General features: G+C 43.5%; 1 protein-coding gene across 3 annotated transcripts in view; it reads right to left on the bottom strand.

Annotated features, from left to right (window-relative positions):
* Positions 1 to 236: 236 nt before the first annotated feature.
* Positions 237 to 25,588, bottom strand: part of SNX7 (sorting nexin 7) — a 91,369-nt gene continuing 66,017 nt past the window's right edge. For all 3 annotated transcript variants that reach the window (XM_069737682.1, XM_069737683.1, XM_069737681.1), the window contains 2 exons: positions 24,261 to 24,413; positions 237 to 678 (listed from right to left, as the gene is read on the bottom strand). In XM_069737682.1, the coding sequence (XP_069593783.1) occupies positions 601 to 678; positions 24,261 to 24,413 (231 nt within the window). In that variant the 3' untranslated portion in view covers positions 237 to 600. The remainder of the gene's footprint in view (positions 679 to 24,260; positions 24,414 to 25,588) is intronic.

The raw sequence follows: 25,588 nt of genomic DNA on the forward strand, positions 1-25,588 counted from the left end.
GTAATTTATTGAAAAGATCTTTGAGCTAAAAAAAGAAAAAAAAAGAAAAAATTTCAAAAATCAGCATTTGTCAGTGGTTTGGAATAAGTCACGCTGACATTGCTTCTTCTTTCTCCCTGTACTATAATCTCATAGAAATTATCAGTCTCCATCACAAATGTATTATATAATCTTGTTTGTAACCATCATGTCGCCCATTGTAAACCGAAGTACAGGTCAATACAAAAAAACAAAAATTCAGAAGACACATTGTATTAAACATTAATTAAAAGTTTTTCTTTTTTACATTTATATTTAAAACAATTACTAAAATACAAAACAAGTTGAAGAATACACATAATAGGTGATGTACACTGCCCCATCCAAGAGGCTTTCATGCATATAAAAGTCTCGGCAGCCGAACATTTGATCCATGATTAAACAGGGTTTATTTTGGCGCCTGGAAGACTAGGACAGAATAGGCTTTGGCAGCGCTTCGTTGGCGTCGTTGATGCTTTCTTTGTGTGCCGTCTCCATTTGGTCCTTATTGGAGTAAGGTCACTTCATTGGTCATTTGGACCCTTCTGTAGAATATAACATATGCTGCTTGTTCAGGATATTTCAGGACCCATCCTCTTGTGCATCAAACTGATCATCGTATGACTGAGATGAAAGGAAGGTTTCCCATGTGGCTAGGCACTGCAGGAAAGTAGACAGATGTATACATGAAAATTCCATTTATTCACCGAAAGAATTTAAAATGATATACTAAAAATATAAAAGAAAAAAAAAAAGAATATATTTGCAACTGAATAAAAAGCCTAAATCTTATAGACCATAATGAGTTATGTCCACCGTTTTCGTGGGAATACACCAAAGATTAAAAAAAAACAAAAAAAAAAACAAATATCTTAATTCCTCCAAGCTTGTAAAGACAGCAATGTTTCAACAGACGTGGTCTTTCTCAAGCTCAGGTTGAAACGCTCCTGTTTTCTCATGTATGGAGGAGGAAAGCCTATTTCGTTTTTGGTAATCCCCTGGGGAATGCTGTAACCAGGGCTGTGGAGTCGATAAGCCAAACCTCCAACTCAGACTCCTCAATTTCCATGACACAGACTCAGACTCCACCAAAATGGGCTCCGACTCAGACTCCACCAAAATGGGCTCCGACTCAGACTCCACCAAAATGGGCTCCGACTCAGACTCCACCAAAATGGGCTCCGACTCAGACTCCACCAAAATGGGCTCCGACTCAGACTCCACCAAAATGGGCTCCGACTCAGACTCCATAGCCCTGGCTGTAACTGCTCTATATGGATGAACATTTTGTACAGAGTCGATCCCTCTGTATTTTATGGTCTTTGCTCCTCCCTTCACTTTGAGAGTTCTGCAGATAAGCTGGAGCTTTTTTCTCATTCATAAATGGGTTGTCCACTACTAGGACAACCCCTTTTCAATCTGAATGTTTGCCCTGTTAAAATAATAAAAAAAAACCCCTATATTTCTCTCCCGTGTCGGCACTCGCAGTGAGGTTACGTCACGTGAGACATGTGGCTGGCCGCTGACTTCCCTTGGTTACTTACACATCTGAAGGTGGGGCCAGTGATGCTAGCGCTGATTGGGCGCAGGGCTCACGTGACATAACTTCACGTGAGCCCTGGGAATGCAAGTGAACACACCGCTGGACGGCGCCGTTACTGGAGGCAAGTAGAGTTTTTTTTATTTAATTTTAATTATTTTTTTTTTTTTTTTTTTTAACAGCGGCAAACATTCAGATTGAAAAGGGGTTATCCTACTAGTGGACAACCCCTTTAAATAAAGTCTGTCATACTCTAACACACAAATTAAACTAAGCACAAGGTCATATAGGGGAATCAGGACCTGCATAAAAAAAAAAACTTTATTGAATTGAAGAGGTTGTCCACAATTCAGACATAACCTTCTCAATCCCTATATTTCCCCCTTGTAAAATAACACATACTCTCCTCCGGTGATCGTTCCAGTATTGTCGGCACTGGCTCTCCCAGGGGTCGTGTGACATTTTAGGTCTTTTATCAGAGCTGGCTTTACTCTCCCAAACTTTGAACGTATTACATATACCCTAGGTGAGAGCCTTAGGTTTCTCTTCAGGCAGAATAACATGCAGGGATGCGGGAAGATGCTGCTCGCTCACTTCCTCCAGATGTACAGGATATGTCCGAAGGCGGGGGAAAGCGAAGCTAGCGCTGATTAGGTCACGTGATCCCTCTGGCCAATATCATGCAATCCCTGGGAAAGCCAGTGCAGAAAACGCTCGAACAGTGCCACCTCCAGAGTAGAGTATAATACCGGCATCACACTTGCGAGTGCAATGCGAGAAACTTGCATCGATACCTGGCACTCGAGACCGGAGTGTGCGGCGGCATGTATTTCTATGCAGCTGAACACTCCGGTCCCGAGTGCTGTGTATTGATGCGCGACTTTCTCGCATTGCACTCGCAAGTGTGACCCAGCCTAAGTGCTATTATTTTACAAGGGGGAAATTAGGGATTCAGAAAGGGTTGTCTGAGTAGTGACCAACACCTTTTATCTTTGCCTGTGCGGTCCAAAAAAAATAATTTATTCAATATGAAAATTGTGATTAGTGCATTCGTGGCGTGAGTGCTCCAAGCACCGGCCCCAACTCCTCCGCATTAGCTTACCTTGCCGTGTTCCTGCATGTTATTCTGCCTGCATAGAAACCTAAGCCAGGTGTGCACAATAGTCGAGTTCGTATGTACAAACACATTCCTGTTAGTCTCTATTCTTCCAGGTGTAGACAGAGGCCACAGCAGAGAGAAGGGGGGTGTTCGACTCATTAACTCCTGTGCGGTCAGTGTGTGTGTGTGGGGTGTGTGTGTGTGGAGAGAGTGTGTGTGTGTGTGGAGGGTGTGTGTGTGTGTGTGTGTGTGGAGGGTGTGTGTGTGTGTAGGGTGTGTGTGTGTGTGTGTGTGTGTGGAGGGTGTGTGTGGGTGTGTGTGGGGTGTGCATGTGTGGGGTGCGTGTGGTGTGTGTGCACGCATGTTCATAGAGCGGTTTAAGGTCAGACAGCGCTCTCTCTAGGCAAGCGAGCGCTGCCAATCAACAAACCGTGAGAAAACAAGGCACGCCAATTCTGGGGCAAAGGCTGCACCAAGCACCCAAATTTACACACTGAATAGGCGTCTTTTTCTGGACATTAAAGGCAACTACCATTTTGTTAAATACAGGTCCTTCTCAAAAAATTAGCATATAGTGTTAAATTTCATTATTTACCATAATGTAATGATTACAATTAAACTTTCATATATTATAGATTCATTATCCACCAACTGAAATTTGTCACGTCTTTTATTGTTTTAATACTGATGATTTTGGCATACAACTCCTGATAACCCAAAAAACCTGTCTCAATAAATTAGCATATTTCACCCATCCAATCAAATAAAAGTGTTTTTTAATAACAAACAAAAAAACCATCAAATAATAATGTTCAGTTATGCACTCAATACTTGGTCGGGAATCCTTTGGCAGAAATGACTGCTTCAATGCGGCGTGGCATGAAGGCAATCAGCCTGTGACACTGCTGAGATGTTATGGAGGCCCAGGATGCTTCAATAGCGGCCTTAAGCTCATCCAGAGTGTTGGGTCTTGCGTCTCTCAACTTTCTCTTCACAATATCCCACAGATTCTCTATGGGGTTCAGGTCAGGAGAGTTGGCAGGCCAATTGAGCACAGTAATACCATGGTCAGTAAACCATTTACCAGTGGTTTTGGCACTGTGAGCAGGTGCCAGGTCGTGCTGAAAAATGAAATCTTCATCTCCATAAAGCATTTCAGCCGATGGAAGCATGAAGTGCTCCAAAATCTCCTGATAGCTAGCTGCATTGACCCTGCCCTTGATGAAACACAGTGGACCAACACCAGCAGCTGACATGGCACCCCACACCATCACTGACTGTGGGTACTTGACACTGGACTTCAGGCATTTTGGCATTTCCTTCTCCCCAGTCTTCCTCCAGACTCTGGCACCTTGATTTCCGAATGACATGCAAAATTTGCTTTCATCAGAAAAAAGTACTTGGGACCACTTAGCAACAGTCCAGTGCTGCTTCTCTGTAGCCCAGGTCAGGCGCCTCTGCCGCTGTTTATGGTTCAAAAGTGGCTTTACCTGGGGAATGCGGCACCTGTAGCCCATTTCCTGCACACGCCTGTGCACGGTGGCTCTGGATGTTTCCACACCAGACTCAGTCCACTGCTTCCTCAGGTTCCCCAAGGTCTGGAATCGGTCCTTCTCCACAATCTTCCTCAGGGTCCGGTCTCCTCTTCTCGTTGTACAGCGTTTTCTGCCACATTGTTTCCTTCCAACAGACTTACCATTGAGGTGCCTTGATACAGCACTCTGGGAACAGCCTATTTGTTGAGAAATTTCTTTCTGGGTCTTACCCTCTTGCTTGAGGGTGTCAATGATGGCCTTCTTGACATCTGTCAGGTCGCTAGTCTTACCCATGATGGGGGTTTTGAGTAATGAACCAGGCAGGGAGTTTATAAAAGCCTCAGGTATCTTTTGCATGTGTTTAGAGTTAATTAGTTGATTCAGAAGATTAGGGTAATAGGTCGTTTAGAGAACCTTTTATTGATATGCTAATTTATTGAGACAGGTTTTTTGGGTTATCAGGAGTTGTATGCCAAAATCATCAGTATTAAAACAATAAAAGACGTGACAAATTTCAGTTGGTGGATAATGAATCTATAATATATGAAAGTTTAATTGTAATCATTACATTATGGTAAATAATGAAATTTAACACTATATGCTAATTTTTTGAGAAGGACCTGTATATGTGTTCTATAGGGGTTTCGTTCTACTAATTAACCATGTGCTTGGCTTAAGTTATGATTCGGGGGAGTTGTCAGGGAGTTCGCCCTTTTTCCCAGGATCATGGTCAACTATAGGCTTGTATACCGCACACATAAGATTATGAAATTGAAAAAAAATGATGAGTAAAGCCTATAACAGGCATTACTTTTACAGCAATAAAAAATAAAATGCACCTTACACAGGAAACTAATAATAGACCTTAAAGCCACTGAGACAGAAACCCATAACCGGCATAGGATACACAATGTGCGCATCTTCGGGCAAACATTTAGACATACACCAGGCAGCTGGTTATTATCTTATAATTTACTGCTGTATTAAATGTAATTTTTTTTTTCATGGAAACCATTGCAGCATCTAGAGGAAGCTCAGGATCCAACCCTCCTTTTGTCACAATTACACGGGGTGGGAAAGCATGGCTGGCTGTATGTGTAATTGAACCATTTAATCCTCTAGATTTGGAGAGACCATTATGCCTGTTGACAACTTAATACCGATATCTCAGATAGAGACGCTTGTTATTTTGGAGGAAAAAAAAAAACAACTTTTAAAAATTGCTCCATTTACCTCACTCAGAATACGTAATTATAGAAAATGGCATTTATCGGACTCTTCCGCTATATTTAGGAGATAGAAAGACTTAAAAAGGATGATAGCAGTGGTGCAACATGAAACTTGTCGGCTCCAGTGATAAATCGCCAAATGAGCCCCAATTACCAGACAACTTTAATAGCATTGGTCCTCTCATATGCCTCCTTATGCTCCCCTGCACCTATTATTGGGTCAGATGCCTTCTTCTTGTAGTCATCCGAAGATATGCAGGAAGTGACAATTCTGTCACTAGCTAATTATGTATTTTCTATACTTTATGCTATCTAAGAGCCACACAATCTGCCAGGGTAATACATATTATATACTCCTCTGGCTGCAGTAGCGACCTGTAGCCGCATCATTACGGTATGAGAAGCGCCATGTACTATTACTTAATCTTAGCATTTTTTTTTAAATTATTTAGCTTAACCCCTTAAGCCCCGAGGGTGGTTTGCATGTAAATGACCGGGCCAATTTTTACAATTCTGACCACTGTCCCTTTATGAGGTTATAACTCTGGAACGCTTCAACGGATCCCGGTGATTCTGACAATGTTTTCTCATGACATATTGTACTTCATGATAGTGGTAAAATTTCTTCAATAAGACTTGCGTTTATTTGTAAAAAAAAAAACCAAAAAACGAAATTTGGCAAAAATTTAGAAAATTTCGCAATTTTCCAACTTTGAATTTTTATGCCCTTAAATCACAGAGATGTCACAAAAAATACTTCGTAAGTAACATTTCCCACATGTCTACTTTACATTAGCACAATTTTGGAACCAAAAATTTTTTTTGTTAGGGAGTTATAAGGGTTAAAAGTTGATCAGCAATTTCTCATTTTTACAACACCATTTTCTTTTTAGGGACCACATCTCATTTGAAGTCATTTTTGGGGGTCTATATAATAGAAAATAACCAAATGTGACATCATCCTAAAAACTGCACCCCTCAAGGTGCTCAAAACCATATTCAAGAAGTTTATTAACCCCTCAGGTGTTTCACAGGAATTTTTGGAATGTTTAAATAAAAATGAACATTTAACTTTTTTTTCCACACAAAATTTACTTCAGCTCCAATTTGTTTTATTTTCTCAAGGGTAAGAGAAGAAAATGGACCCCAAAAGTTGTTGTGCAATTTGTCCTGAGTACACCGATACCCCATATGTGGGGGTAAACCACTGTTTGGGCGCATGGCAGAGCTCGGAAGAGAAGGAGCGCCGTCTGACTTTTCAATGCAAAATTGACTGGAATTGAGATGGGATGCCATGTTGCATCTGGAGAGCCAATGATGTGCCTAAACATTGAAACCCCCCAAAAGTGACCCCATATTGGAAACTAAACCCCCCAAGGAACTTATCTAGAGGCGTTGTGTGAACTTTGAACCCCCAAGTGCTTCACTTCAGTGTATAACGCAGAGCCGTGAAAAGAAAAAAAATCATTTTTTCCCAGAAAAATGTTTTTTTTAGCCCCCCAAATTTGTATTTTCCCAAGGGTAACAAGAGAAATTGGACCCCAAAAGTTGTTGTCCAATTTGTCCTGAGTACGCTGATACTCCATATGTTGGGGTAAACCCCTGTTTGGGCGCACGGAAAAGCTCAGAAGGGAAGGAGCACTGTTTTACTTTTTCAATGCAGAATTGGCTGGAATTGAGATCGGACGCCATGTCGCATTTGGAGAGCCCCTGATGTGCCGAAACAGTGGAAACCCCCAATTCTAACTGAAACCCTAATCCCAACCCTAGCCCTAACCATAGCTCTAACCCTAACCTTAGCCTCAACCCTGCCCCTAACCCTAATCCTAACCCTAATGGGAAAATGAAAATAAATAAAATTTAATTTTATTATTTTTCCCTAACTAAGGGGGTGATGAAGGGGGTTTGATTTACTTTTATAGCGGGTTTTTTAGCAGATTTTTATGATTGGCAGCCGTCACACATTGAAAGACGCTTTTTATTGCAAAAACTAGTTTTGCGTCTCCACATTTTGAGAGCTATAATTTTTCCATACTTTGGTCCAAAGAGTCATGTGAGGTCTTATTTTTTGCGGGACGAGTTGAAATTTTTATTGGTAATATTTTCGGGCACGTGACATTTTTTGATCGCTTTTTATTCCGATTTTTGTGAGGAAGAATGACCAAAAACCAGCTATTCATGAATTTCTTTTGGGGGGTGGCAGGGGGGCGTTTATACCATTCCACGTTTGGTAAAATGGATAAAGCAGTTTTATTCTTCAGGTCAGTACGATTACAGTGATATCTCATTTATATTTTTTTTTATGTTTTGGCGCTTTTATACGATAAAAACTATTTTATAGAAAAAATAATTATTTTTGCATCGCTTTATTCTGAGGACTATAACTTTTTTATTTTTTCACTGATGATGCTGTATGGCGGCTTGTTTTTTGCGGGACAAGATGGCGATTTCAGCGGTGCCATGTTTATTTATATCCGTCTTTTTGATTGCGTGTTATTCCACTTTTTGTTCGGCGGTATGATATACAGCGTTGTTTTTTGCCTCTTTTTTTACCGCATTCACTGAAGGGGTTAACTAGCGGGACAGTTTTATAAGTGGGGTCAATAAGGACACGGCGATACTAAATATGTGTATGGTTATTGTTTTTTTATTATTTAGATAAAGAAATGTATTTATTGGAACAATATATATATATTTTTTCTTTATTTAGGAATTATTATTTATTTATTTTTTTTTTTTTTACACTAACATTGCTCGGGGGGTGGCATCATGTTATAGGGTCAGATCGCTAATCTGACACTTTGCAGAGCACTGTGTGAGATCAGCGATCTGACATGCAGGGCTGCAGGCTTGCCAGCGCTTGCTCTGAGCAGGCGCTTGGTAAGCCACCTCCCTGCAGGACCCGGATGTAGACCCGCGGCCATTTTGGATCCAGGGCCTGCAGGGAGGAGACGCTTGGTACAAGGTGAGCATATCGCCTTGTACCGATGGTCTCAGGGAAGCCCGCAGGGAGCGATGCTTCCCTGTACCGCCAAAATGCTGCAATCATGTTTGATCGCAGTGTTCCGGGGGTTAATGACCGTTCCTGGCACATAGTGCCGGATGTCAGATTCGATAGCTGACACTCGGCCGCGCTCCCCCCATGAGCGCGGCCGATCGCATATGACATACTATCCCGTCACTGGGAATTAAGTCCCAGGTCACCTCGACGGGATAGTATGTCATATGGGATTAAGGGGTTAAAGGAGTTTTCCAACAAACAAAGTTCATTTTAATTAACATTTTAATCAATAGATCTTGGAATAATAAGTTCCACAATTGGATGTGTGTAAATAAAATGTTCCTGTGCTGAGATAATCTTATAAATGTGTCCCTGCTGTGTACTGTGTAATGGTTGTGTCTGACTGTGCAGGAACATGGTCTGATCATACCACATCTCCTGGCCGGGGAGGAAGGGAAAAAAGTATACAGATATTATGACATGGGATTGCAAATCATTCTTTCTTTCAGCTAAAATATTGCTAAAAAAAAAAAAAAAAAAAACAGGCAGAGAAATGTTTTGCCTCACAAGAAGAATCAGCTGTGATCCCCGGCTGTAATGTATGTATACTCGCTTTTGCTCCTTCCCCTGCCCAGGAGATGTGGTATGATCAGACCATGTTCCTGCATGGTCAGACACAGCCATTACACAGCAGGGGCACATTTTAAGATTATCTCCACAAAGGAGCTTTTTTTTTTAACACATTCAGTTGTGGAACTTATTATTATTCCAAGATCTAGTGATTAAAACGTATCTGGTTCGTGGAAAAATCCCTTTAAAAAAAAATTCCCAAAAAGTGATAATGCTTAAAATCAGCAGGTGTTCAAATTAAGAAAAAAGAAATACTAAAAAGAATGTTATTGCTGGCACACCAAAACCATTTATCATGATTAGAAAGTGAATGGCTTTTTATGAGGCATCAAAATCAAGCAGGATCATCACTGATTGTAATAACAGTACCATTCAGACTGGCAGCTCCGATCAGCTTCTCTCCTCCTTGAACAGTGGAGGAAGATTACTTTCCTTTAAATAGCACTAATTATCTTGGATTTTGTCACCTTCTACTAAATCAGCACATTTCCATATTACAAAAGAGAGAACAGGCAGCAGCAGGCTCAGGGAAGTATGGCGTCTTCTCATCTGATCTGGCTACCCATCCACAATAGAGAGGAGTGCATTACTTCGCACAACCTTGAGCCACAGTCTAGGACAGTGATCTCTAGCGATGGACAGGAGCTGCCTGAATTTCCTGACCTCCCAGGTACCTCGGTGCGGCATTTGATTAGCTGGCCTGGTGTGACACACAGGTGATGATGTGCTAGTACCTCAAATCATAAGACGAGTCCCAGATCCCTGAAGGTCAGGAAATTCCAGCAGCTCCTGTTCACGGCCAGAGAGCATCGACTTGATCTGTGGCCCAGGGTTATGCGAAGTGATCCATTCATTACACGATGGAGAGTGTTTAGAAAGAAGGAGGATTGTGGAAGCTTGTCTTCGGAGATCTGGGACTGAAGAGCAGTAAGCACCATGGTCCAAGCAGGAAGGGTAACGAAGTTAGCATCAAGAGTGTTGCAATGGTCTAGGGCAGAGGTCTCCAACTTTTCTGACCTTGAGAGCCACCACATCCAGCTCAGAGAGATGGTCGCGAGCCACATCCAGCTCAAGAGAGATGGTCATGAGCCACATCCAGCTCAAAAGAGATGGTCGCGAGCCACATCCAGCTCAGAGAGATGGTCGCGAGCCACATCCAGCTCCAGAGAGATGGTCGCGAGCCACATCCAGCTCAAGAGAGATGGTCATGAGCCACATCCAGCTCAGAGAGATGGTCGCGAGCTACATCCAGCTCCAGAGAGATGGTCGCGAGCCACATCCAGCTCAAGAGAGATGGTCGCGAGCCACATCCAGCTCAGAGAGATGGTCGCGAGCCACATCCAGCTCAGAGAGATGGTCGCGAGCCACATCCAGCTCAGAGAGATGGTCGCGAGCCACATCCAGCTCAGAGAGATGGTCGCGAGCCACATCCAGCTCAGAGAGATGGTCGCGAGCCACATCCAGCTCCTGCCCCACTCACAGTAGTGACATGCAGACCCCCATTACCGGTATACTGACAGACAAAGCTTTTCCACTGAAATCACACCAAGTCAGTATGGAAAGCTCCAAGGTTTCCAATCACACCCACATTCGTATCTGCTCTTCTGAGCAGGGCTACAAAAAAAGTCATCAAGTAGAGATCTGTGCTTAGTACCGTAACGGTTTGCTGCACCTGGTGCAAATGGGCCAAGCTAGCAGACAGCCGCGAGCCACATATCACAGGCCTGCGAGCCACATGTGGCTCTCGAGCTACAGGTTGGGAACCCCTGGTCTAGGGCAAATTGAAGGGTCTGATCTGAATGGTCAAAGGGAATTTGTCAGCACAGATGACTGTTAAAACCAAATATGGCGCAGGCTTTAACATCCATCCCTGCCCTTTATAAAGCCAAAACTGGCACTTAAATGTTTGGCCACGCCAAGGGCGTATCGAGAACCTGTGCTTGGATTCAACAGTCATTCTGTGCTGACAGACTCCGTTTAACGGGTTATTCTTCGGATTCTGTCTTGAGGACCACACCGCTGCCCAGGCTCCCGGCTTCCTAGGGAGTGGTGTCACCATGGTGTACATTATTCTCTGTGACATTGGCTGGTAAATACCATTGCGATTTTGCAGTCCTTAAGAGTGAAGGACAACTGTGAAAGCCAAATTCTCCGAACGTGGGGGAAAAAAATGCAAAAGCAGTTTCCACCTCTATCTAATGGGCCTTCCCAAAGCACAAAAGCCCTTATGAACTCGAAGGCCTTGGATGACTAAGAAAACTTTGTAAGATAGATGTGTTAAATATGGAATTATTTGATGGCTGCCTGCCCAGAAGAAAAAAAAAATGTAACATTAGCAAAAATCAAAGATATGAAATTTTGCACCTTTTAGACAACCATATTACTAAGACAAATGGCATCAGGCTCGTCCAGAAGATTAAATGTGAATTTAATACCATGTACAACGTGTAGAGTCATTTTTCAGTTTCTACCCAGAGAATAAGGTGGGAAGTGAACTGAGAAGACCTAGACATTGTATTAATTATCCATCTGTCACTACAGGGAATGTATCAATGGACGGCCATTATAATAAAATGCAAGCCACGCAAGTTTCTGGGTTTTATAGATTACGGATGTGGCCAATCCAAGAGGTATTCTATCCTTATCAAAGCCTTAAAACGGATTCTTTACATGGAAGCGCTTAAAGGGGCTGTTCTCTACTGAATGCCCCCTCACTATGTGATTAATAAAATAAGAAAAAAAAAAAGCATACTTCCCTTCCGGACCAGCGACACTCCTTTGGCTCAGAGTGGTGTTCACTTGCAATCTCGTGACATGGTCTATGTCACATGAACGCTGCACACTATCAGCAGCCAATGATGGGCTGCAGCCTTCACAGCTCAGTCGAATTCCATATGCTCCTGTATAACACATGAGGCATGCAAAGTCACCTCCATGGGTGATCTATGACATTTGCAATAAGCATTTGCTTTGTTCTCTCACCTATTTACATTAATGGGATTATCTGGTTTTATAAAAAAAATAAAAATAAAAAACACTGCTTAAAAGGAATGTGTCATCAGGAATTGACCTATGGTTTAAAAATCTAATTTTTGTGATAAATATATAGCTTTCTTAATTTGCCATTTTTTCCCCATAAAAAGAATAGAAATCTTGCAGTTTTCACACTGGCCACTGGGGCTTTTTTAGACTCCAACTTCCTGTCTCAAAAATTTAACATGCACATTAGTCGCAATGAACAGACTGCACACGCTCATTAGATGCTGAATAAAACAGTCACAAAGGGAGGGGAAATAAGGTCAGCTGTGACATTGCCCATTGTGATAATCTATCAGCTGTGTTTAGAGGCGTTACTGGGATCCAGTTTGAAGAACATAGGTGGGCTGCACTTAGTCTAGCAGCGCAGCCCACCTACGTGTTCATCCAACATCTGTTAGAGGATTTCTCCACCAGCCATGTGGCAGCATTAGCTTTGTTTCTTCTTGCCTTCATAGCAGTTGTGCCTGTCACAACTCCACCAGGTGAGCGTAGCCAGCAGTCTCCCCTCCACAGGGTATCACCTTATTGTGGGTTCTGTTCCCCCTTCTAGATTTACACATAGAGGTGTTAGCAGTCATAGTAATCCTGCCTCTGAAGATAAGGAGCCTGCTGAAAGGACAGGAAGTAGGAGTCCCAAAAAGCCCCAGTGACCAGAGTAAAAATTACAAGACTACTATTTTTTTAATGTCAAAGAAAGAAAAACCCAAATAAACCCAAAGTAAAAAAAAAAACCATTTAACACAAAAACCTGATTTAAACAATAGGTCATTCCCTTTAAAGTTGAAAACGACAAAATAAAAAGTTATCATCTATTGAAGTCCCAGCTGCGCCAGTGACTGTTTGCAGTAATGTAATGTATGTACACAGTGACTGCACCAGCAGAATAGTGAGTGCAGCTCTGGAGTATAATACAGGATGTAACTCAGGATCAGTAATGTAATGTATGTACACAGTGTCTGCACCAGCAGAATAGCGAGCGCAGCTCTGGGGTATAATACAGGATGTCACTCAGGATCAGTAATGTAATGTATGTACACAGTGACTGCACCAGCAGAATAGCGAGCGCAGCTCTGGGGTATAATACAGGATGTCACTCAGGATCAGTAATGTAATGTATGTACACAGTGACTGCACCAGCAGAATAGTGAGTGCAGCTCTGGAGTATAATACAGGATGTTACTCAGGATCAGTAATATAATGTACCGTATATACTCGAGTATAAGCCGAGATTTTCAGCCCAAAATTTTGGGCTGAAAGTGCCCCTCTCGGCTTATACTCGAGTTACGGTAGCGGTGGGGTCGGCGGGTGAGGGGGAGAGGGCGCTGAGGCATACTTACCTAGTCCCGGCGGTCCTGACGCTCCCCCTGCCTGTCACACGGTCTTCGTTGCTGCAGCTCTTCCCCTGTTCAGCGGTCACGTGGGACCACTCATTAGAGAAATGAATATGCGGCTCCACCTCCCATAGGGGTGGAGCCGCATATTCATTTCTCTAATCAGCGGTGCCGGTGACCGCTGATAGAGGAAGAAGCTGCGGCACCGAAGACCGTGTGACAGGCAGAGGGAGCGGGATGCCGGGAGCAGGTAAGTATGTAATATTCACCTGTCCGCGTTCCACCCGCCGGGCGCCGCTCTGTCTTCGCGTCCTCTTGCACTGACTGTGCAGGTCAGAGGGCGCGATGACGCATATAGTGTGCGCAGCGCCCTCTGCCTGATCAGTCAGTGCGGAGAGACGCCGGGACTGGACGCTGGGAGCTGCAAGCAAGAGAGGTGAGTATGGCATTTTTTTTTTTTTATTGCAGCAGCAATGGCACAGCTATGGGGCAATACTGAACGGCGCAGAGCACTATATGGCAGCTATGGGGCAGGAATGAACGGCGCAGAGCACTATATGGCAGCTATGGGGCAATAATGAACGGCGCAGAGCACTATATTGCACAGCTATGGGGCAATAATGAACGGCGCAGAGCACTATATGGCAGCTATGGGGCAATAATGAACGGCGCAGAGCACTATATGGCACAGCTATGGGGCAATAATGAACGGCGCAGAGCACTATATGGCACAGCTATGGGGCAATAATGAACGGTGCAGAGCACTATATGGCAGAGCTTTCTATGGCACATCTATGGGACCATAATGAACGGTGCAGAGCACTATATGGCAGAGCTTTCTATGGCACATCTATGGGGCAATAATGAACGGTGCAGAGCATTATATATGGCACAGCTTTATATGGAGCATCTATGGGGCAATAATGAACAATATGGAGCATTATATGTGGCACAGCTTTATATGGAGCATCTATGGGGCAATAATGAACAATATGGAGCATTATATGTGGCACAGCTTTATATGGAGCATCTATGGGGCAATAATGAACAATATGGAGCATTATATGCGGCACAGCTTTATACAGAGCATCTATGGGGCAATAATGAACGGTATGCAGCATTATATGTGGCACAGCTTTATATGGAGCATCTTATGGGGCAATAATGAACGGTATGGAGCATCTATTTTTATTTTTGAAATTCACCAGTAGCTGCTGCATTTTCCACCCTAGGCTTATACTCGAGTCAATAAGTTTTCCCAGTTTTTTGTGGCAAAATAGGGGGGCCGGCTTATACTCGGGTCGGCTTATACTCGAGTATATACGGTATGTACACAGTGACTGCACCAGCAGAATAGCGAGCGCAGCTCTGGGGTATAATACAAGATGTAACTCAGGATCAGTAATGTAATGTATGTACACAGTGACTGCACCAGCAGAATAGCGAGCGCAGCTCTGGAGTATAATACAGGATATCACTCAGGATCAGTAATGTATGAACACAGTAACTGCAGCAAGAAAGACCAGCAGACCGCAGACGTACGTTCTTCGTTAAAGAGGTTGGCTGATTACAAAAAATAAATACACATTTTGTTATACACATGGTTATTTCCTTTGCGTGTATTGGATCAAAAAAAAAAAAAAAAAAAGGAAAAGGCAAATTAGATAATTTCACACAAAATCCCAAAAATGGTCAGGACAAAATTGTTGGCAGCTGTCTCAAAAATGTGGGTAAACAACTTTGTTTCAAGCATGTGATGCTCGTTCAAACAGATCTGTGGCAAGTAAAAGGTGTGGACAATGTGAAAATCACACCAGAAACCAGATAAAAGTGTGAGAAGTTGACTCAATCTTTGCATTGTGCGTCTGTATGTGTGCCACACTAAGCATTGAGAACAGAAAGAGGAAAAGAGAACTGTCTGAGGACCTGAGAACTAAAAGTGTCGAAAAATATCAACAATCTCAACGGTACAAGTCCATTTCCAGAGATCTCGATGTTCCTTTGCACACATATACACACATGCATACACTGTGTGCAGAATTATTAGGCAAGTTGTATTTTGATCACATGATACTTTTATACATGTTGTCCTACTCCGAACTGTTCAGGCTTGAGAGCCAACTACCAATTAAGTAAATCAGGTGACGTGCATCTCTTAATGAGGAGCTGTGTTGTCTAATGACATCAAAACCCTATATAAGGTGTGCTTAATTATTAGGCAACTTCCTTTCCTTTGGCAAAATGGGTCAGAAAAGAGATTTGACGGGCTCTGAAAAGTCCAAAATTGTGAATTGTCTTGCAGGGGAATGCAGCAGTCGTGAAATTGCCAAACTTTTGAAGCGTGATCTCCGAACAATCAAGCGTTTCATGGCAAATAGCCAACAGGGTCGCAAGAAGCCTGTTGGGCAAAAAAGGTGCAAAATAACTGCCCATGAATTGAGGAAAATCAAGCGTGAAGTGCCAAGATGCCATTTGCCACCAGCTTTGCCATATTTCAGAGCTGCAACGTAACTGGAGTAACAAAAAGAACAAGGTGTGCGATACTCAGGGACATGGCCAAGGTAAGGAAGGCTGAAAAACGACCACCATTAAACAAGAAACACAAGATAAAAGGTTAAGACTGGGCCAAGAAATATCTTAAGACTGACTTTTCAAAGGTTTTATGGACTGATGAAATGAGAGTGGGGCAGATGGATGGGCCAGAGGCTGGATCAGTAAAGGGCAGAGAGCTCCACTCCAACTCAGACGCCAGCAAGGTGGAGGTGGGGTAGTGATATGGGCTGGGATCATCAAAGATGGACTTGTGGGACCTTTTTGGGTTGAGCATGGAGTGAAGCTCAACTCCCAGACCTACTGCCAGTTTCTGGAAGACAACTTCTGCAAGCAGTGGTATAGGAAGAAGTCGGTATCGTTCAAGAAAAACATGATTTTTCATGCAGGACAATGCTCCATCACATGCTTCCAACTACTCCACAGCGTGGCTGGCCAGTAAAGGTGTGCCAATCTGACTGCACTCTGATGGAATCTGAGCGCAGTCCTATAGTGACCGTGAGGACGGAAGACTGACAATCTGACTGCACTCTGATGGAATCTGAGCGCAGTCCTATAGTGACCGTGAGGACGGAAGACTGACAATCTGACTGCACTCTGATGGAATCTGAGCGCAGTCCTATAGTGACCGTGAGGACGGAAGACTGACAATCTGACTGCACTCTGATGGAATCTGAGCGCAGTCCTATAGTGACCGTGAGGACGGAAGACTGACAATCTGACTGCACTCTGATGGAATCTGAGCGCAGTCCTATAGTGACCGTGAGGACGGAAGACCCGGACCGAGAGTGGACCCTCTGGGTCACGGTACTGATACACCCAGGGGCGAGCGAACCCGAGATGACAACCCCTATACAGGGATAGTTGGGGAGCAGGCCCGAGGGGAACAATACCGCAACAGCTGGCACCAAGAGGGACGGCTCTGGAAAGGACAGGCTGAGAAAACGGACTAGACCGGAGCAGAAAAGGATCTGAACCAGACAAGGCCAAACGGAGGTACAAACTGCACACAACAATCAGGCACCTCCATTATGGAGGCGAGGCCTGATATAGCCCAAAGAAGTACCTGATTGGAGAACACAGGAGCAGGGAGGATCTGGAATGGTTAACTGGAGGAAGAAGTGCACACCCGCTTCCTAAGGCGCATGTGTGGAGCAGGTACAGGACGGGAGGGAAGAGGAGCGCGCACCCCACGCCGAAATCCCCGGGCAGTAGGAAGAGGATGCGGGGAACCGGCGCGACACTGAGAGCGGCGAGGAGAAATGGAGAGAGCGGGACTGATAGGAGAAGCGGCCGCAGCGTCAGAGGAGGCCGGTATGACAAAAGGTCTCAAAGAAGAAAAAATAATGATATGGCCCCCTTGTTCACCTGGATCTGAACCCCATAGAGAACCTGTGGTCCCTCATACAATGTGAGATCTACAGGGAGGGAAAACAGTCCACCTCTCGGAGCAGTGTCTGGAGGCTGTGGTGGCTGCTGCACGCAATGTTGGTCGTAAACAGATCAAGCAACTGACAGAATCTATGGATGGAGGCTGCTGAGTGTCATCAGAAAGAAAGGTGGCTATATTGGTCGCTAATTTTTGGGGTTTTGTTTTTGCATGTCAGAAATGTTTATTTCTAAAGTTTGTGCAGTTATATTGGTTTACCTGGTGAAAATAAAGAAGCGAGATGGGAATATATTTGGTGTTTATTAAGTTGCCTAATAATTCTGCAATAATTACCTGTACAAACAGATATCCTCCTAAGATAGCCAAATCTAAAAAACAACTCCAACTTCCAAAAATATTAAGCTTTGATATTTATGAGTCTTTGGGGTTGATCAATAATAAAAATAATCCTCTAAAATACAACGTGCCTAATAATTCTGCACACAGTGCATATGAAGACTACACACATGGTGTATATACCATACTAAGACATGTGACAGTTCTCCAACGTCCGTAAATTAGTTGGACATGCCTCAATGGGCACGAGACAGTAAATACACAAGACGTTGTCTGGCAGTGGAGTTTCCCCAAGAATCAGGGCGCTTACATTTTTAATGCAGGTTTATATGATAAGGACTCAGTCATTTTACTAGTAGGGTGAGCTCTCCACTACTTTTATCTTTCAGGCTCGTCCATGTGTGAACATGGTCTACGGGTAATTCACCCTCCTATATTGGCATGTATGATAAATTATCTGACAGCTTTTATAAAATGGATCATGAATCATCTCCGTCCTGTTATATTTTTCAATCACAAGACACAAGTGAATGCCGGAGATAATGTCACAGAGAGGAGGTTAACCTTGGGCTAAATACGCATTTTCCAATTCTGCCAATCAAGCACAATTTAGTTTAATTTGTTAATTTAAGACTGTATGTTATTCCTAATTAGCCGGGGCCATTCTATTTGGCATTCACTATTCTGGTGTAAGTGCAGAAATAAGGCACAGACGGGCAGAGCCGAGGTAACAATGGGGATTTTAATTAAATATTCTGAGCGTATTATTTAAAATCAGACTTTACTTCTTAATTAGCATTTGGCCATTGGCTTTCTTTCAGGATTCCCAGTGGCTTTAGTCATATTTCTGATTTTTCGCTGCAGGATTTTTCACCGTAACCTCATTATTAGAGACAGATGTCTACAGCTCCAGCTGCAAGTAGTGTAGTAGAATATGAGGTGCACATCTGTTTGGAGCTTTACTGCGCCCAAACGGTACCTGTCATTTCATATAAATATATGTATATATATTTCGCCAACAAGTTATAATTGCTTTGGTTGCACATATCAGTCCTGTGTGTCCAAAAACGTTGACAATTTTTACAGCCTGTAACTTGCCCTCCACTCATTAGGAGTATGTGGATCTCTTTCATTAGCATCCTGCCAGCACTATAGGATCTGGAACGTTACTTCACTTACCAGCATGCATTGCTCCTGCTAATGATCAACAGTTTGCCTTCCCTAAACTGAAAGCCCACCTCCCCGTTTTGCCTCTATGCAGTTTTTCAGTTTTTTCCCATTCCCTATAATCGATCTCAGATGGGTTACGCTTCAGAACAGGAACTGAAAAGTAAATTCAATAGTTGAGTTTCATTATTTGACATAAAAACAATGTTTTATAATGATCTGCAGAACATCTATGCATCACAGTATCTACTAAAAGAGATCGAGTTATCTAAGAGGCATAATGACCATTTAAAGCCGGGGTCTCAAATACGTGGCCCCTGTGACCGTCTTCTGAAGCCTGTGGGACACTGAAGCTTAAGAGACATTACTGGGACAGCAGAGAGCGGGCCGAAGGAGAAGCACTATGGTACCTCTTAATGACATCATGCCAGAGCGCAGTGAGCCAGAGCAAAGTGTGCCAGAGCACGAGGTCTGCCAGAGCGAGGTGTGCCAGAGCACAAAGTGTGCCAGAGCACGAGGTGTGCCAGAGCAAAGTGTGCCAGAGCACGAGGTGTGCCAGAGCAAAGTGTGCCAGAGCACGAGGTCTGCCAGAGCGAGGTGTGCCAGAGCACAAAGTGTGCCAGAGCGAGGTCTGCCAGAGCAAAGTGTGCCAGAGCACGAGGTGTGCCAGAGCAAAGTGTGCCAGAGCACGAGGTCTGCCAGAGCGAGGTGTGCCAGAGCGCGAGGTCTGCCAGAGCAAAGTGTGCCAGAGCACGAGGTGTGCCAGAGCAAAGTGTGCCAGAGCACGAGGTCTGCCAGAGCGAGGTGTGCCAGAGCGCGAGGTCTGCCAGAGCAAAGTGTGCCAGAGCACGAGGTGTGCCAGAGCAAAGTGTGCCAGAGCACAAAGTGTGCCAGAGCACAAAGTGTGCCAGAGCACAAAGTGTGCCAGAGCACAAAGTGTGCCAGAGCCCGAGGTGTGCCAGAGCCCGAGGTGTGCCAGAGCACGAGGTGTGCCAGAGCACGAGGTGTGCCAGAGCACGAGGTGTGCCAGAGCACGAGGTGTGCCAGAGCACGAGGTGTGCCAGAGCACGAGGCATCTCTTTCCCGCCCTGCTTGATTGCTTGTGGGAGGTGAATGTGGAGGGGAGGACTTTTTTAACCCATTCTTGACATCCGACATACACATATGGCTTAGTGGGAGGGGACATGTTGCGAAATGCTGTACGGCGTGATAATGGCACCGGCTCACAAGCAGGTCCGGCACCATCATCAGCAGGGATCAGCTGTATATTATTGATGACACCGTGCTGCAATGACCATGATCGGTATTAGAACCTGTCACAGCTATTTAACCCTTTAGATACCATGGTCAACGGTGACCGACTGCAAAGTGGAATATTGGTATATGTGTTAGCTAATGTTGTCCATATCCTATTTCAGCCTATTTTTCATGGCCTATATATATGTGACCAAAAGAGGAGATGCTTTGTCTTGCTGTGGTGTAAAGGGGACTGCGACGCGGTGTCCACCGCTGGTTGAGTGGACGCCGCGTCGCAGTCCCCTTACATCACAGCAGAATGAACAAATGCGCGACTTCGACTAATAAGGAGGGTAAATCCTACTGATGGATACCCTTTTGGCTTATGTATTGGAAATCCAGTTTCTTGCAAGTACAAGGTGCCAAGGGTGCTATAAAATATAAACTAAGCAGTGGTAATTATAATAAATAGGTGAGAGATTAGCAGCGCAGTCAGAAAAGTCACCGCAGGATGAACAGAAATCGAGATGGAGCAGCCCGCACTGTAACAAATGCTACGGGCAAAACTGGAGAACATTTTTAACAATCAATAATAAATCTCTTCAACTTGTAAACGTACATGCAATGAAATAATGAGAAAGTGTTCAAAGCAGTACACAAAGCCTTTAAGGTTTCCTTTGTTGGGAATCATTATGTCGGTCCGATATTGCTCAAGCGGAGCAAGTTACGCATAAATTGTATGGAATTAAAAGTAAGAAAATCCCCAAAAGAGTCCCAAGCCACACAGGACACATGGCTCCAGCAGGGACATATTCTCTGGGTTGCACAGTGCGGAGTATAAAACTAGTTCAGCAAGCCCTTATTCATTTTGGCTTTAATGTCTTGATACTGAATCCTTAAAGAAGCACTCCTCCTCCCATTACAGTCTTTATCCTCTTAATATATTGGTCATCATATTATATAGCACTATGTACTTGCCTTACAATTGCTCATATTGCCTTTCTACCCATCTAATTCTTCTCTTTTTTTCTGCTCTATCTAGAAAGAGGAAGTCTCTTTGCCCTGCATTTATCATTCCCCCTCTTCACCTCCCGACCCAGCTGCTCCACTCCTCCCCCTGCCAGGGACTTTTGCAGTGACTCATGACTTACACAGGGAAAATTGACCTCCTGTTTCTGCATAGAGCCTAGTCCATTTTAATCACATGATGTCATAGACATAGAAAAGAGAAGAATTAGCTGGGTAGAAAGGCAAAATGAGTAACTGTCAGTACACAGTGTTATAGAATATGATGACTGCAATTTATTAAGAGCATAAAAACGTTGATGGGAGTAGGAGGAGTGCTCCTTTAAAGACTGGCATGCGCAACACCAGTCTTAATGAATCTACCCCATTCTGTATAGGGACACAACCCCAATTGATAACAGCCAGTTGTCGATTTATTAAAAAAAAATCTAGAAAGAATAATTAAGAAATTGAATACTGCAGACATAAAAAAAAAAGTATTTTCTAGTGAGTGGTGACAGAGACTCTAAGAAAGTACATGTGTGAGTTTCATTCTTTTTTTTTTTTTGCGGCTTCTATTTCGAAATATTTAATCCACCATATTGTGGCCACCGACTAGTGGATTTGGCTGTATCACAACCGTTCTCTGCTTGAGTCTATAGGCTCCTATCTGTCACTTATAAAGGTACAAGGTTCCGCACAAGGAGAGGGACCCAAACTTATAGCACAGTTACTGGCAATTATTAATGTAGGACAGTGGAGATCAGCTAGGATTCTAGATAATAAAAAAAGGGAAAGTGGATGAAGCTCACAAATCTGAGAAGTAATCAAATTCTAGGATGGAGATACACGTGGAGGGTGCCGCTTATGTTGGTGAGGCACAGCCATGAAGAGGAGGAAGAAGGTAGGAGCTCGGCACAATCATCTAATTGGACCGTTTGATGGTTGCTCTGGATTCCTGCCTTCCTCTCCTCTATTCTTCTAGCTAGGGAACTTCACATTAGCAATATACTGAACGCCCATCTGAACTACATATATCTGTGTGCGTGGCACCCTATAGAAGCTCGACCTATGTGCATGTATCGTACTAAGCAGTCCCCGCTCATATAGCATCTCCATTCTGCTGGGAACTGGTGCGCGAGCCTGCATTCATATCATTGAGAAGGACCTGCTGAACATTACATTGAGAGGAATCTCAGCCTCTCTGGCCATGTACTTATTTTAGAAGATAGTTGAAGGAAGGATAATCCGTCTGTCCTCCTCCGGCCATGCCTGGAGGCATAGATGGTACTGGCTCCATCTGCTCATGTCATGCTGAGCTTACCAGGCGTTCAGTGATGTGTGCACCTTATGGATCCTTCCTAGTCAATTTTTCTAGCGCACGACACATTTACTGCTCCCACATGCTCTGTAGAAAATACTGATGACACTATTACAAGAAGCAATGCTAGAAAAACATATTAGCAAAGGGGATGCTGAAGGAGTCACAAACTAGAGGAAAAATGCCACGGAACCCCCTAATGATCTCAAAACCTGCATCAACCTTCCAAGGAGGAGGATGTTCTCCCTTACAGATACATCTATAATAGATCAGACATATCAGAAAAAAAATTGGCTGATTATGTAGGATTTCTGAAAATGAATGGTTGTTTGTGAGGTAGAAATCTCTCTCCTAAAAGGAGCCCATGCACGAGAGCAATATGAGAAAGCCACAGGAGGACACTTTTGGTAGCAGATCCTGATGAAGAAGTCCTCATTCACATGTCCAATATTCTTGCCTTAACACATTGTGGAGGAGTCAAATCCGATTTTCTCGTATGTGGAGAAATAACCCCCAAAATTCTCCACCTTCTCTATTCCGACAGTCCATGAAAATTCTGTCATAAGAGTGTGGTCCGATTTTTTTTCATGGACCCATTTATTTGCATTTCAGATTTTGATCTGACCCTCAGATTAAAATTGGACGTGTCTCCGAGATTTTCTGGGGAGCCCTCGGTCCAGGAAAAATCACGGCTGTGCTAATGGTCCCATAGACTAAGGCTAGGTTCACATTGCGTTAGGGCAGCCCGTTTAGCGCATGGCGCTACGGACTGCGCTAACGCAATGTCTCAAAAGGGATCGTGTTTGCGGATCCCGCTAGCGCAGATACCCGATCTGCGCTAGCGAGGAACGGACCTCAGACGCTGCAAGCAGCGTCCGTGGTCCATCCGAAACTTACGGGACATCGCTAGCGTGTGCCGAAAATGGCATGCGCTAGAGATCCGTTAGCACATTGCCGCCAATGGGTGCGCTAACGGATCCGTCGCATGGCGTTAATTGCGACAATTTCACCATGTAACGGAGTCCGCTAGCGTTAACCCATTAACGCAATGTGAACCTAGCCTATCGCAGGTATGAGTGCCATCAGAGAAAACCAAGGATAGCACTCATACACAGAAATCGGACATCCGAATGAGCCATAAGTGAGCAAGAGTAATCCTCTCCAAGGCGGCAGCCAGTATGCACAATATATGGAAAATCTTGTCTAGATAGGTGGGCTTCTCACAGAGGTGGTCTATTGGAGAGGTTTTGCCATATTTATATTCTTGAAATAAGACCAGATATTTTTTTAATTAAGTATATTTCAATGAGGCAATTTGCAGGATGCATCATTTCATGGTATTAATCTTGAATAGTTTCCACTCCGCACCGCTGTGCCGTGTTAGTAAAAACAATTTGCTAAGACACGGCTAATTTCACAGCATAATAAAATATAAAAGAATTCTACCTAAATGGAAGCAAGGACGAATGTGAATGCCGAGGATTCGATAGTAAAAGGACTCCAACAAAAGAGCACACACTAGTTTACAATTTGCGGAGTACTACTTGGCCTAAATTGTCCAACGATTTATTTACAGCCATTCAATAATGTGAGAACAGAGCGAGAAAAGTAATCATAAACGTATAATAGGGAAAAAAGGTAATAAATTACCATCTCCGTTTCATGGTAATTCCAACCACACAGTCAACAATCATCTGAGGCTGGTCATCACTTATGAGAGGTTATGCAAAAAGCACAAAAGTAAAAACTAAAACAGGTGTTTAAAAAGCCGGTAATAAATTGTTACATAGCCATCCAGTACAAACCCCCCCAAAAAATAATGAACTACATCACCTCCTGATAATGGTCGATTCTGGTGTCGGCCATGGTTAGAAAAGTAGCTTTTAAATCAGTCCGCATGTTTTTTGTCCATCGCTCCCAGTCAGCTTTCAAAGCGTTATTGGCACATTCTACTTTATCTTCTAGTTTTTCAATCTCTTCCTTCACCTGGAACAAAAAATAAAATAAAAATTCAAACAAAAAATAAAAAAGACAAAACATAAAAATGCAAGTTATCCCATAAAATAGCTAAATGATCTACTGCAAGTAAGTTAGGGCAGAATGAGATGTGTTAGTTCAATGGGGCGACGTTGCCGAATCAGGCACAGCCGTATAGGTAAGGACGTCGCAGTGCTGGGTGCTATGTTGGGTACTGTAGTGCGCATTGCTGCCCTTGTTAGGGTTTACGGAGGTCAGACCACCAGGGATTATACATTAATGGCCTGTTTAGGATAGACCATCACGTTAAGATCCCAAAGAACCCCTTTGACAAAAGTTTTCAATGTTAGTACTGTGCTGGTTATACTTTATGTGCCGGTACGTCTGTAAAGAAAGCAGGTCAAAAGTTGCCCAACCGATTTGAAAGGGAAGCTGTTGTGGGCATGCTCTGCGACATGTGCAATGATATGGGTGCAGGGAGAAGGAAGAATAGCCGAGGTGTATCTGTTACACACGGTCAATGATGTCATTCTGTGTTATGTGGCCTCTGATAACTTTCACTAAAGTACAAGTTAAAAAGGGTCATCCCTACTGAACAAATTATAGCATCTACAGGTGCTTCTCACAACATTAGAATATTATCAAAAAGTTAATTTATTTCAGCTCTTCAATACAAAAAGTGAATCTCATATTCTACAGCGTCATTACAAACAGAGTGATCAATTTCACGTGTTTATTTCTGTTAATGTTGAGGATTATGGCTTAGAGCCAATGATAACCCAAATATCATTATCTCAGTAAATTAGAATACTTTATAACATCAGCTTGAAAAATGATTTTAAAATCCGAAATGTTGGCCTACTGAAATGTATGTTCAGTAAATGCACTCAAAACTTGATCGGGGCTTTTTTTGCATCAATTACTGCATCAATGCGGCGTGGCATGGAGGCGATCAGCCTGTGGCACTGCTGAGGGGTTATGGAAGCCCAGGTTGCTTTGATGGCAGCCTTCAGCTCGTCTGCATTGTTGGGTCTGGTGTCTCATCTTCCTCTTGACAATATCCCATAGATTCTCTATGGGGTTAAGGTCAGGCGAGTTTGCTGGCGAATCAAGCACAGTGATACTGTTGTTTGTAAACCATGTATTGGTACTTTTGGCAGTGTGGACAGGTGTCAAGTCCTGCT

The sequence above is a fragment of the Ranitomeya imitator genome, chromosome 8 (assembly GCF_032444005.1).
Source record: "Ranitomeya imitator isolate aRanImi1 chromosome 8, aRanImi1.pri, whole genome shotgun sequence".
Classification (NCBI taxonomy): domain Eukaryota; kingdom Metazoa; phylum Chordata; class Amphibia; order Anura; family Dendrobatidae; genus Ranitomeya; species Ranitomeya imitator.